This window comes from Balaenoptera ricei, chromosome 3 (assembly GCF_028023285.1).
Source record: "Balaenoptera ricei isolate mBalRic1 chromosome 3, mBalRic1.hap2, whole genome shotgun sequence".
Classification (NCBI taxonomy): domain Eukaryota; kingdom Metazoa; phylum Chordata; class Mammalia; order Artiodactyla; family Balaenopteridae; genus Balaenoptera; species Balaenoptera ricei.
This window is the reverse complement of record NC_082641.1, coordinates 106,192,341-106,205,300: the sequence shown is the minus strand read 5'-3', so window position 1 is coordinate 106,205,300 and position 12,960 is coordinate 106,192,341. Positions and strand designations below refer to the sequence as shown.

The following is a 12,960-nucleotide window of genomic DNA, read 5'->3' as shown; positions in this document are numbered from 1 at the left end:
CTTAAACATACTGAGTTTCTGTTTTAAATGGCAAAAAGCCATTTGAATTTTACTTACTAAAGTAGCCAGTAAAGTTTGGTTTACCTTCCCACTTCTTTTTTGTCAATGTTGTACTTGTAAGAGAATTCTGTTAATAATAGTTATGTCTGCTTCCACCTACCACACCAAAATGGTAGGATATCTTTCTAGAAGTAGGTATTTTCCACCTTAAAAATAAATGCAATCATGAAGTAGCTTACACCCTTCTCATTGGCTGAATTAAAAGTCTTTGTCAAGCAGTCTTACCTCCCTTTTGGGCTCCTTTTTCTAAAAGAAGCATCATTTCCCAATGAATTTTATGCCCTTAATGTTGCTTTTGTGGTCCCATGTGGACTAAGAAAAGTAATCTTAGAAGTCATTAAAAGAGGAAATATTTTCTTAGGAGAGATGGCAGAGAGGCAATAAATATAAATAAAATAAAAATATAGCAATAAATATTGGCCATAGTAGAAATATGAAAATGTGAAGTTCCTATTTTATTTTTTTACATTTTGAATAATACCCTGGAACTGGGGAAAATGGACAAGCATTAAGTAGAGATAACCTAACAAAACATGACACCAATATCCAAACCAATGAGGGTCACAGGCTTGTTTGAATATCATTTCGATTATCATATTGCATCTCACTGTGAACTTACGGAAAAGGAAGTGAGTTAGCACATAAGGGGTGCCAGCTTCCTTTTTCTCCTTTGTCCTTTTGAGCATGGCCCTCCAAGAGTGACCTGCATAACTGGGCCAAACCATGATTTAGTGTGAAAGAATCACATTCCTCATTAAACTGGGATCAATAGATCGGCTGCCTACCTTTCAAACATCTAGAACTGCTGCTCTGGGGAAATATAAAGAACACTGGGAAAGAGCCAACTTTTCCACAATCCCAGAAGCAGGAAAGAGTTCCTCCACTGAAGGCCAGTTCTGTATCCCCCCAATTCCTGTCTCCAATTTTGGACTTCACCTCCTTTGGCCCACATTCTTCTTCACTTTCAGGGTGGTACAGAAGACAGCGTGGCAGGACTATCTCGGGCTTCACCTTAACAGAGTCCATAACTGATCCACGGATCTCTCCACTCAGCTTATGCGTAAGGAGCACCAATTATGCACATGGACTCGTGCTAGGCCATCAAAGGCCCCAGTGCGATGATGCCATGACAACCCCTCAGCATTAAGAACACTCTTTTAACCCCTTCAGAAGAATTTTTGTCAGGATCTGAAAGCCATGCTCTCTCCACTCATACTTGGCTGTGCCGCATGAGGTTTCCTCACCACGCGGTCCTCTCAACCGTCCCACAAACCCTACAGCCTATTATGGGGGCATCCCATGATCTGCTCTGCCTGCTTACAAGGTGCCCGTTTTGCTTGTTCTGTTTTCTCTCTGGCTGGGAGGGTCGTCCCCACATCCTGGGTACGCTCTGGGCCAGCTGCCTGCTGTGGTACCTGCTTCCCTCTGGCCTGACCTCAGTGATCAAGTTTCGCTGACTTCTCAAAACAGGGGAAATGGCAAGTCCCCAGGCCTTTGGGCTGCTTTCCCCAAACCTCCTGCCACAGATCGTTCTATAACCACTTATTGTTTCCCTTTCACGATGACAGATGTGCTTGTTGTCATTGTGTTGTGTGTGTGTGTGTCTGCATGTGTGTTAACTCTTGAACCCAGATAGTGAGAGCAGAATTGAAAACAGGAGTCATGTCATCAGTTCATCGGAAAAACAACAGCTATATAAACAAGTCAAGAAGCAAGTTCCCTCTTCACTTTCCTTCTCTTTCTCTAGCTCTTTGTCAGCTTTGCCTCAAATCTAAAACTCACCTGAAAATTAGCTGTTATCCCCTTTCCCTGTATTCTAAATAAGATAAGTATAAGCCTGCCTGTATGTTTGTTGATTTTGTGTTTCCTTGAATTTGAGACTTAAATCCCTACAGGGAAAGAAAACTATTATATTTAAATTTTTATGGTCCAAAAATATTACACAGAACTATTATTTAGGGCTCTGCTTGGTCCCATGCCTCTCCTTTCCTGACTCATCTTTCTATGTTAAGATGTTAATGCCACATGGATCCAGAACTCATCTAACAACATCATTTTCCAAAATACAATCATAAACCAGGATGTAGGGCACAAAAACTTTCTGAGTAGCCCAATTACATGTTGTAAAAACCATATGCTAAAGGTGTCAATAATGCATAACATCAAAAAATGAAGGAAAATATGTAGTTATATTAACAAAAGATGAAAAAGTCTTCAATGAAATGAAACAGATACTACTAACAAAAGTTCCTAATAAAAATAGGAATTAAAAAAAAAAAAACTACTCAAGGGGACTTCCCTGGTGGTCCAGTGGTTAAGACTTCACCTTCCAATGCAGGGGGTGCGGGTTCGATCCCTGGTCGGGGAGCTAAGATCCCACGTGCCTCCCGGCCAAAAAACCAAAACATAAAACAGAAGCAACATTGTAACAAGTGCAATAAAGATTTAAAAAATGGTCCACATCAAAAAAAATCTTAAAAAAAAAACTACTGAAGCATGAAAAAGACAGTAACAAACATGAAACTATACTGGAGCCATTTCCAATAAAATTAGGAAGAAGACAGGAATTCCCACTATTACCTCTATTTGTCAACATTCATTCAGAGGTTTAAATTAATGCAACAACTCAAGAAAACGAAATAATCATTACAAATCTTGAAAAGAAGAGCCTAACTTGTCTTTATTTGTAGATGATAAAATAACCATAGTATTTGCTAAAAATAACATGAGAATTAACTAAGAAGTTTGGTAGAGTGGCTAAATAAAAAAATATTCAAAGGCAAGTTCTTCTTTATCCAGAAATATCCAATTAAAAACTTAAATGGGATTTTTCAAAAATTACAAAATACTTATAAATAAATTTAATAAGGAAGTGCAGAGTCTAAGTGTGTGTGGGGGGGAAACACCCTACAGTATCTTATTAAAAGTCATAAAATTAGACCAGAATTTTAGAAAGAAAAAAATTAGAGAGGAAAGTTAAAGGAATTCTTAATTCACAGATATCACCAAAAAAAATGATACCTAGTATCTATATAGTTTCTAGACATCACTCAAATTAATAATCGCTAGTATTTACACAGCTCATAGAAATCACTCCACTACAATAATAGCTAATATCTGCAAGTTTCAGCACTGTTCTAAATGCTTTAATGTACTCATTTAATCCTTACAACAACCCTAGAGGAAAGTACAGTTATTTATTTGAACATTATAGATTAGGATGTTTCCAAGGACACAGGTTCCAAAATCTTTGTTTTTGGCTATTATACTCTTCTGCCTCTCAAGCCTCTTTCTCTAATTTTACACACACATCTAGCAAGCTTGGTTATTGATTAAAGAGCTAATTAGAAGCCGTAAAAGCACTCTGGGTAACACTTTACCACCTAACACAAAAAAGGACCAGCAGTAGGTGTAAAAACCACGCACCACACGAGCATCACGTGCGACCAGAGAGCCCTGTGAGTCCCACAGGGTCTTACTCTATCAGCACTGCACAATGAAACGACTGCTGTTCTTCTTTTTTTTTTTTTATCCTTTTTTTTTTAACATCTTTATTGGAGTATAATTGCTTTACAATGTTGTGTTAGATTCTGCTGTACAACAAAGTGAATCAGCTATATGTATACATATATCCCCATATCCCCTCCCTCTTCCATCTCCCTCCCACCCTCCCTATCCCACCCCTATAGGTGGTCACAAAGCACCGAGCTGATCTCCCTGTGTTATGTGGCTGCTTCCCACTAGCTATCTATTTTACGTTTGGTAGTGTATATATGTCAATGCCACTCTCTCACTTCGTCCCACCTCCTAGAGAAATGGAAATAAAAACAAAAATAAACAAACGGGACCTAATGAAACTTAAAAGCTTTTGCACAGCAAAGGAAGCCATAAGCAAGACGAAAAGACAACTCTCAGAATGGGAGAAAATATTTGCAAACGAAGCAACTGACAAAAGATTAATCTCCAAAATACACAAGCAGCTCATGCAGTTCAATATCAAAAAAAAACAAACGACTGCTATTCTTAAGAGCACACAGCATTATAAGAAGGTAACTTTATGCCTGACATACTTTTTAAAGATACCTAAGTACACATCCCATTTTAAAATAAATCTATCCAAAAATCTTTAAAATGTAAAAAGTATTGGTGCTTGAAGTGGCTGTCCTAAACACTTAACTGTATAGAACTCATCCATCATGGGTTCTGATATTTTATTATTTTTTAAAAATATAATATAATATCTTCAATTCACCATTGCTGTATCTTCAATTCACCATTGCTGTCTATGATCCAGTTTCTATGCACTGAGTTGGGAAGGAATCTGTCAAACACACTGATACCTTACAGATGCTTCTTGGATGATTACAGAATCGTCACAGACAAATGGTAGTACACGGGTTCCCTGGACGCTCCAAGCTCTCCTTTCACACCATTACAAACAGTCAGAGAAGCACAAGGATGTCCCTTACCGTTCCCCCGTGTATCCGGGACTGCAGTGACATTGGCCCGTGGTGGCATCACATGTCCCTCCATTATGGCACTGACATTCTTGTGAACAGTTCTTTCCAAAGCGACCCTCGGGGCAAGGCTGACCACACACTGTGCCCTGCATTCAAAAAGACTTGGGAAATTAGATGGGCCTCCAGCCAGGGAAGGGCCAAAGGAGAAGGGAGAAAAGAGGGGGGAAAAAAGGGAGGAGGGATATAGGAACAGGGCTGCAAGAAGATTAGATAAAGGAGATTTTAGAACACATACACTCTGTTCATCATCTCAAAAGTGTTAGAAATTCTAAATTGACTTATTTGCTTAGTAAGCCTAAATCTCAAGATATACTCATAGGTGGCAGAATAGTAATCTTAAGAAATACCTATATTAAAAAAATAAAGTTACATCAAATTATTATGGAAACCTATGGAATTTACAAATCCTCCGAAGTGTTCTTCCTTGTGTCTTACATGTACAGTAAGTCAACAATACTTATTGAGCATCCATTTCATAAATGACAACATCTGGCCCAAATGGAATATCCAAATGCTTCACCATATGTTCTAGAGAAAATACACTTTATCATTGGTTTTATTTCTTATAAGGAAGCATAAGAAAAGACTGACATTTTTTTGTACCTGAATTAATGATAACATTGCCTAAGAAATACTTCAGCAGAAATGAACCTAGACATTTTATTTCAGAAGAAAATACACTTTTATTGTCAGCAGGTTCAACAAACATTGTTGGGCCAAGATCAATAGGAAAGCCTATTTCATGGGGAGAAAAATCGAGAGAGTAACTTGGACACATCTCCTCACCCTAGAGGCTGTCTGTCTTGTCAGACACTGTCATATTTATTCCAGTACTATGTGGAGAAGCATAAGATACTTTGCCAATAAGTCAATGAAATATTCTACTATTTTCTACTTCACTCGTCTACATAACTTGGGCTTGTAGCTTATCATCTATTTACTGGAGTTACTGTTTCAGCAAACAACATATCCCAAGTAAAAGGAATTTTTACAATGTTTTTAACTTTTGGAAGCTGTTGCTTTGTCCTCCTTCTCTATAAAAAAGACAGACTGTGGGCACTCTGATACTGGAGGCTAGCGAACACCAGATGGTTTTGTAAATGTTTATTCTGGGTAGTGTAAGAAAATACATTTCCTCTAACTCCTGGCTATCTACAAAGGCAGTTGGTGTGCTAATTAAGTCTCCTCTGGTGGTTTCTAGTTATCTACCAATGAGGAAAGTTCTTCCAGAATCTTGGAACTGAAAAAGCCTTTGAGAGGTGATTCAAATCAATGCTTAACTGAGAATCATCTATGTGTCAGGCATCGTGTTAAGCTCTGAGAATCAAAGATAAAGTCACAACCTTTAACTAGCTCACAACATGGTGAGGGAGAAAGATGTAAAAATAGCTCTGACCCCTTCATTCTAGCACAACATATTAACATGACTAAAGGAATAACACGCCAAGGGTTAATCCATGATAAGCAGGGGTTCTGGTGAAAATTCTCACTCTCTCAGGGACTAACTACTCACATTTTGTAACGGTCCCACATAAGCTTCAGAGATGCTGTTGAAATATTGTTTATAAATAAGGATTAATGTCCTACTTAAAGCTATTTGCTCACATTATTCCTATTAGTTGAAATACATACATGTGTATGTGTGATAGGAATATATATTCATCATGAAAAGTACCTAGGATGATTGCACAAAGAAAATGTTGTAAAGAGAAGTGTAAGTTGGAAGCTCAGCTATGCACATAAAAAAATGACCTGAAACATTCAGTAAGAAACATCTATCAAGGTAGGGGCCCCAGAGTATTGGGGAGGCTCCACTGGGCTGATGGAGAGGGCCATCTGCCCACCTACTGGGACTCACGGTCCAAGCTTGTGGTTACCACTATCCCACATCATGACCACCCCGACCCAGAAGAAGAACAAAGCTTCAATCTCAAGATGAGGCAACTCTACAGACAATGTCTACACAAAAATCCTAGGAGTAACATGCCTATAGCTCCTCATCCAAAGAACACGGAGCTCCCTGGACACTCTGCTATCCCAGCAAAATCCATCCCTTGCCAAGGACCAAGCAATGACAAGTGTTGGCAAAAGGTTGAATATAAGAAATAAAAGAAGAGAAGGAGTCAAAGATAATTCAGCATTTCTACCTTGGGCAACTAAAAAAAAGTGTTGGTTTTAATGAGGATAAAAAAGGTAAAAAAGGAATTGCGGTACAACAAAGGATCAGGGGTACAACAAATTTGGTTCTATGAACACTGACTTTGATGGGCCTGCTTCCAGCTCAGTAGTCCTTCAATAGCTCCCCTGTTCACCTCACCATGAGGCATCAATAAAAGGCCCCCTTGCACTGACTCCATTGCTTCATAGAGTTTCCCCAGGCTCTGCTTCCTTGTCTTGACCACTTACCATTTCCAGCTCTCGTGTTGGTTCTCATATTTCTTTTCCACTTGTCCCAGTGGTCTTAACATCTTGAACTCAACCTTACTTCCCGTGATTCTCACCAGGAAGTGGACTCTAGGTCTCCTTTGCTCCATGCCTACAATAAGGGCAATCCCAAACCAGTCCCATCCCATGTCTGGCTCCTAAGGCAGACACATCAAATACACATCTGTGGTCAAGTGAGGGAAAGTCAAGGTTTGGGAAAATCAGCAGATGATTGTTAAAGCCATGGATCCTAATGAGCTTTCCAGAAAAGATTTATAGTGACAAAAGAGAAAGATAAGACTGGAACCAAGGAAATACTGTAAGAAAGCAGTATGTAAAAGAAGGGGGATTAGGAAAAGAGATTTTTAGTAAGAGAGGTAGGACAAAGGATTATCAAAGAAGTGGAGGGAAAAGAGATTAGGAAAGGGAAGTGGATGAGCAACAGAGTCAAAAGAAGTGAAGCAGAATGAGAAGAGAGGAGTTGTTACTGGATTTGGCAATTAAGTCACTTGAACCCCTGCAAGAACAGCTTCACTACAATTCATGGAGATGGAAGGTAATCATCAAGTAAATTGTTCTTTTATTTTCTGTATGTTAACAAAGGAAATAGACATTGGTCATTCACTCTTCTGCCTTCAAGCAGACTTACACACAAACCAACTCAGAGAAATACGAACCAATGTTATTTCCTGATTTCAGAGTAATCTACTTAGTAAACCAGCTTTGACATTTTTTATTCCACATAACATTAAGCCTGTGAGACACTACATAAAGAGTAATGAGAAGCCCACACACCACAATGAAGAGTAGCCCCCGCTCGCCACAACTAGCAAAAGCCCGCACACAGCAACAAAGACCCAACGCAGCCAAAAAGAATAAATAAATAAATAAATAATAAATTAATTATAAAAAAAAAAGACAGAGTATCACAGTCAAAGTTTGGGAAGTGTGGTGAGATATAGCTTCCTCTTAAAGTATCATACTAAAACCTCTGAGAAGTTCTGCAATACTTGGAAAACTTGGCTTTCCTCAATGTGTCTCCAGATTCATAAGACTGGATAACTTTTTAACATAACACTTAACCTGTTGAGAATAATGTTCCCAAAGAATATTAATGATCCATAGAGCATAATTATGAAAATGCTTATTTAAATATTTGCAGAGTTTGACAGCTCTTGCTGTCATGTGTAAGGCAAGATATTCCCTTTTTATATCCTGAGGGGAAATGCAGGACAGATGACCTACTATCTTTTCCATGAGGACCCTTAGTACACTTCAAGTTCAGGATTTAATCACCTTCTGCCTTCTCTGGACTGAAAAATTCCAGCTTTGAAATGGTCAGGTATTTCCAATTTTGGAATCTTTAACCATCAATGTAACTTTCTTTTGTACCAAAGTCCTCCACATGCGTTTTCACTTGAGTATCCTGGAACAGGGTGCTTTGGGAGGGTAGAAGTGAGCTTACCAGCCAGCCAGAAGGACATGAGCATTCTCCAGTGACGTGATGACATACACCTCCATTTTGGCAGGGGCATCTCTGCTCACACTGTGGCCCATGCTTGCCAGGGGGACAAAGATCCTCACAGCTGAGGGATTAACATGTGACAAAGGACACCATGATTTACCCAACCACACAACCCTTAGGTTCACAGACACAGCAGCACCCACGGCCCTAAAACAGACCAGGTTTCTCTGTCCAGTACTGTTCGTTTCATTAACATCAAGGGCATCAATCATATTGGCCGGAAGGGTCTTTGAGGGGTCACCTAGCCCTTCCCTTTGTTTGGGGATATCTTCTGAGTGATTAGCTTTTTTGATTGGGGGGGTGGGGGACGATGCTAGGCTTGTGGGATCTTAGTTCCCTGACCAGGGATTGAACACAGGCCCTCGGCAGTAAGAGCACGGAGTCCTAACCACTGGACCACCAAGGAACTCCCATGTTTTGGGATATTTTCTAATGAAACCATTTCAATTTGAAGAGAATCTGTCCTATCAGAGAGCACCAAGGATGACTCTTGTGGGCCACACGCTCCCTGGTGACAGGAACTTTCCATGTAACTTTTATAAAGCTCATGGGTTACACTGGAAGTCTATTTCGTGTGTTTGTTCTAACCTCAAAGGAGACTGAAACATCTACACATCACCCCATTAGTGTACAAAATCTTCATAATCAATTTTCAGCGTTCTCTTCTTCAGAATGACAAGCCCCCACCCCATATTGTATGAATACACCTTCTTTCCTAAGCCTTTAATTGTCTTTTTTACTCTCCTGTAAAATTGCTGCAAGTTTCCCAAAGCCCTATTCAACTGTGGCCTTGATAAAAACCCATAAAAGCAATATTAACGATTAAATAGTCTGAGATGATCATCCATTCTTCTGAAAATCAGGGCTTTCTTGGCTAATGCAATTTTTTCCTTAGCTCTACTTGTATAGCCCTAACACTGTCAGCAGGAAGTATTTACCTAGTCAGCCACATTTTTTTCAAGTTCTAATTCTGTGACTTACAAGTGTAATTTTCTCATTAAGGGAAGAAAATTTTTTTATCTCCTACTTTTTTTTGGCAAATTCTGCCTCTTAGTCTGTTTGCTAATACAAGCAAACCGAAGAATGCCCTTCCCACAAAATAAAGTAGTAGAGATTAAGTAACTGCTTTAGTGTTCTCCAGAAAGAATTAAACTGTGTGCACATATCCTGCACAGATGTGATATATGTACTTTCATATTCACAAAGCAACATACATATCTATGGGCATTAAATAACCCAGCTAACCTTTCATCATGGACTATTTCTGACATCTTTCACCTTCCTTCTTCTCTAAGGCACTGAACCCACACAGCTTTATCCAGCTAATTAACAGAGCAGAACAACGTGGACCATTAACAGCCGGCAGTGTAAAATGAATGCAGTTGAGGGAGTATCAAAGCGGAACCCAAACCTGCCCCAACAACACCAAATATTGCCATTCAGCACAGCATCCTGGCCCTCTCCGCCTCTGCTCTGCCAAAAGAAGGCATGCAAGCTGGCTCTGAGGCTCTGGCTGGGCTCTGATGCTCTACAGCAAACAGCAGGAGCACCTAGTGGCCATCACTGCTCATCTCCACATCTGGGCCTGGGGTCCTATTCCCTCAGTAACTCTTCAGGCAGCAATAGAAACAGAAGCGCAGGAATATACCAGGAGCATGAACAGAGAGGGTGGGTGGGCTCTGCTATGCTGCTCAGCAGCAAATCACTTACAAGGCTCCAGTGTAGCCGGGTGGGCAGCGGCACTCCCCCGTCACGTGATCGCAGGTAGCTCCGTTCTGGCACTGGCATCTCTGGTGACAGTCGTTACCATACGTGCCCTGCTCACAGCGCTCCTCGCAGCGCCAGCCCCGGAAGCCCGCAGCGCAGTGGCAAGCCCCCGTGATGGGGTTGCACAGAGCCCCGTTTTTGCACTGGCACCGGCTGCTGCAGTGAGGCCCCCAGTGATCACCGTCGCAGGCTGAGGTTGGGGAAAGAAACAGTGGAGGGCATCAGAGTACAGGTGTGGGTAATGGCAAGCTCTTTAGAAGCAGCTTTCCTCTCCCTTTGGAGAGACAGTGGCTTGATGATCCCTTCATCACCATTCCTCAACCAAGCAGCAGGGCTCGGGCACACATCCATGGCAATATTGCACTGGTGCTCCGCAGTGGACCACTTCCTATCACTCCGTTGCTAAAGCATTGCTATACTGTTCAGCTCCATGCCTGTGCTCAGCCTGTTCCCTGCACCTGGAATGTTGCGTTTGATGTGGCCGGAGTCATTGGCTAGGGGAGGGTTTGAGCAGTTGTAGGGAGAGAGGAGGCTGGCTAGGCAGGTGGGAATGGTCAGCTTATGCAGGGGTTTTTATGCACACCAAGAAGTTTGGATTGCATCTGGTGGACAAGGGATTGGTAGTAAAGGATTTTAAGCACTGAGGGACAATGGAGATTAGCCTTCTAGTAAGATCAGCTGGCTACAGCATGAGGAGGGCAGGAAGGAGCTGACAAGGAGAGGCGGGAGTTGGGGGCAAGAAGCATAGTACTCAGGGTATCAGTGAGGGGGCCTCGCCTCAGGCAATGATGAGAGGGACAAAGAGGCGACCCACAGGCAGTCCACTGAGGAGTGGGCTGGCCTTGCTACAGGTACGCGCCGAGCTCTCGAAAAGGTAACTGCTGCTGTGCTTTCAAAGTAATCAATCAAAATACATGTGATTGGGAGGTAACCAGAAAAGGTAGGAAAAAAATTGACTAAATGTTTAAAGTCACTGACTTTAAAATAAAACAAACCTGAAACTGATATGGACAGCAAATAAAAAGATAAGAGGTACATGAAACCAAGTAATACAAAGGCAGAAAAAAGCATTTAAAAGACATATTTTGTTTTTAACATCTTTATTGGAGTATAATTGCTTTACAATGGTGTGTTAGTTTCTGCTTTATAACAAAGTGAATCAGCTATGCATATACATATATCCCCATATCTCCTCCCTCTTGCATCTCCCTCCCTCCCACCCTCCCTATCCCACCCCGCTAGGTGGTCACAAAGCACTGAGCAGATCTTCCTGTGCTATGCGGCTGCTTCCCACTAGCTATCTATTTTACATTTGGTAATATATATATGTTCATGCCACTCTCTCACTTTGTCCCAGCTTACCCTTCCCCCTCCCCGTGTCCTCAAGTCCATTCTCTATGTCTGTATCTTTATTCCTGTCCTGCCCCAGGTTCTTCAGAACCTTTTTTTTTTTTTTTAGATTCCATATATATGTGTTAGCATACGGTATTTGTTTTTCTCTTTCTGACTTACTTCACTCTGTATGACAGACTCTAGGTCCATCCACCTCACTACAAATAACTCAATTTTGTTTCTTTTTATGGCTGAGTAATATTCCATTGTATATATGTGCCACATCTTCTTTATCCATTCATCTGTCAATGGACACTTAGGTTGCTTCCATGCCCTGGCTATTGTAAATAGAGCTGCAATGAACATTGTGGTACATGACTCTTTCTGAATTATGGTTTTCTCAGGGTATATGCCCAGTAGTGGGATTGCTGGGGCATATGGTAGTTCTATTTTTAGTTTTTTAAGGAACCTCCATACTGTTCTCCATAGTGGCTGTATCAATTTACATTCCCACCAACAGTGCAAGAGGGTTCCCTTTTCTCCACACCCTATCCAGCATTTAATGTTTGTAGGTTTTTTTTGATGATGGCCATTCTGACTGGTGTGGGGTGATATCTCATTGTAGTTTTGATCTGCGCTTCTCTAATGATTAGTGATGTTGAGCATCCTTGCATGTGTTTGTTGGCAATCTGTACATCTTCTTTGGAGAAATGTCTATTTAGGCCTTCTGCCCATTTTTGGATTGGGTTGTTTGTTTTTTTGATATTGAGCTGCATGAGCTGCTTGTAAATTTTGGAGATTAATCCTCTGTCAGTTGCTTCATTTGCAAATATTTTCTCCCATTCTGAGGGTTGTCTTTTCGTCTTGTTTATGGTTTCCTTTGCTGTGCAAAGCTTTTAAGTTTCATTAGGTCCCATTTGTTTATTTGTGTTTTTATTTCCATTTCTCTAGGAGCTGGGTCAAAAAGGATCTTGCTGTGATTTATGTCATAGACTGTTCTGCCTGTGTTTTCCTCTCAGAGTTTTATAGTGTCTGGCCTTACATTTAGGTCTTTAATCCATTTTGAGTTTATTTTTGTGTATGGTGTTAGGGAGTGTTCTAATTTCATTCTTTTACATGTGGCTGTCCAGTTTTCCCAAAACCACTTATTGAAGAGGCTGTCTTTTCTCCATTGTATATTCTTGCCTCCTTTATCAAAAATAAGGTGACCATAGGTGCGTCTGTTTATCTCTGGGCTTTCTATCCTGTTCCATTGATCTATATTTCTGTTTTTGTGCCAGTACCATACTGTTTTGATTACTGTAGCTTTGTAGTATACTCTGAAGTCAGGGA

The 12,960-nt window shown here is 40.7% G+C and overlaps 1 protein-coding gene across 12 annotated transcripts in view; it reads right to left on the bottom strand.

The window, feature by feature from the left end:
- The window catches only part of MEGF10 (multiple EGF like domains 10), a 364,824-nt gene that overhangs the window by 48,058 nt on the left and 303,806 nt on the right, over positions 1-12,960 (bottom strand). For all 12 annotated transcript variants that reach the window (XM_059916984.1, XM_059916982.1, XM_059916993.1 and 9 more), the window contains 3 exons: positions 10,240-10,486; positions 8,470-8,590; positions 4,530-4,666 (listed from right to left, as the gene is read on the bottom strand). In XM_059916984.1, the coding sequence (XP_059772967.1) occupies positions 4,530-4,666; positions 8,470-8,590; positions 10,240-10,486 (505 nt within the window). The remainder of the gene's footprint in view (positions 1-4,529; positions 4,667-8,469; positions 8,591-10,239; positions 10,487-12,960) is intronic.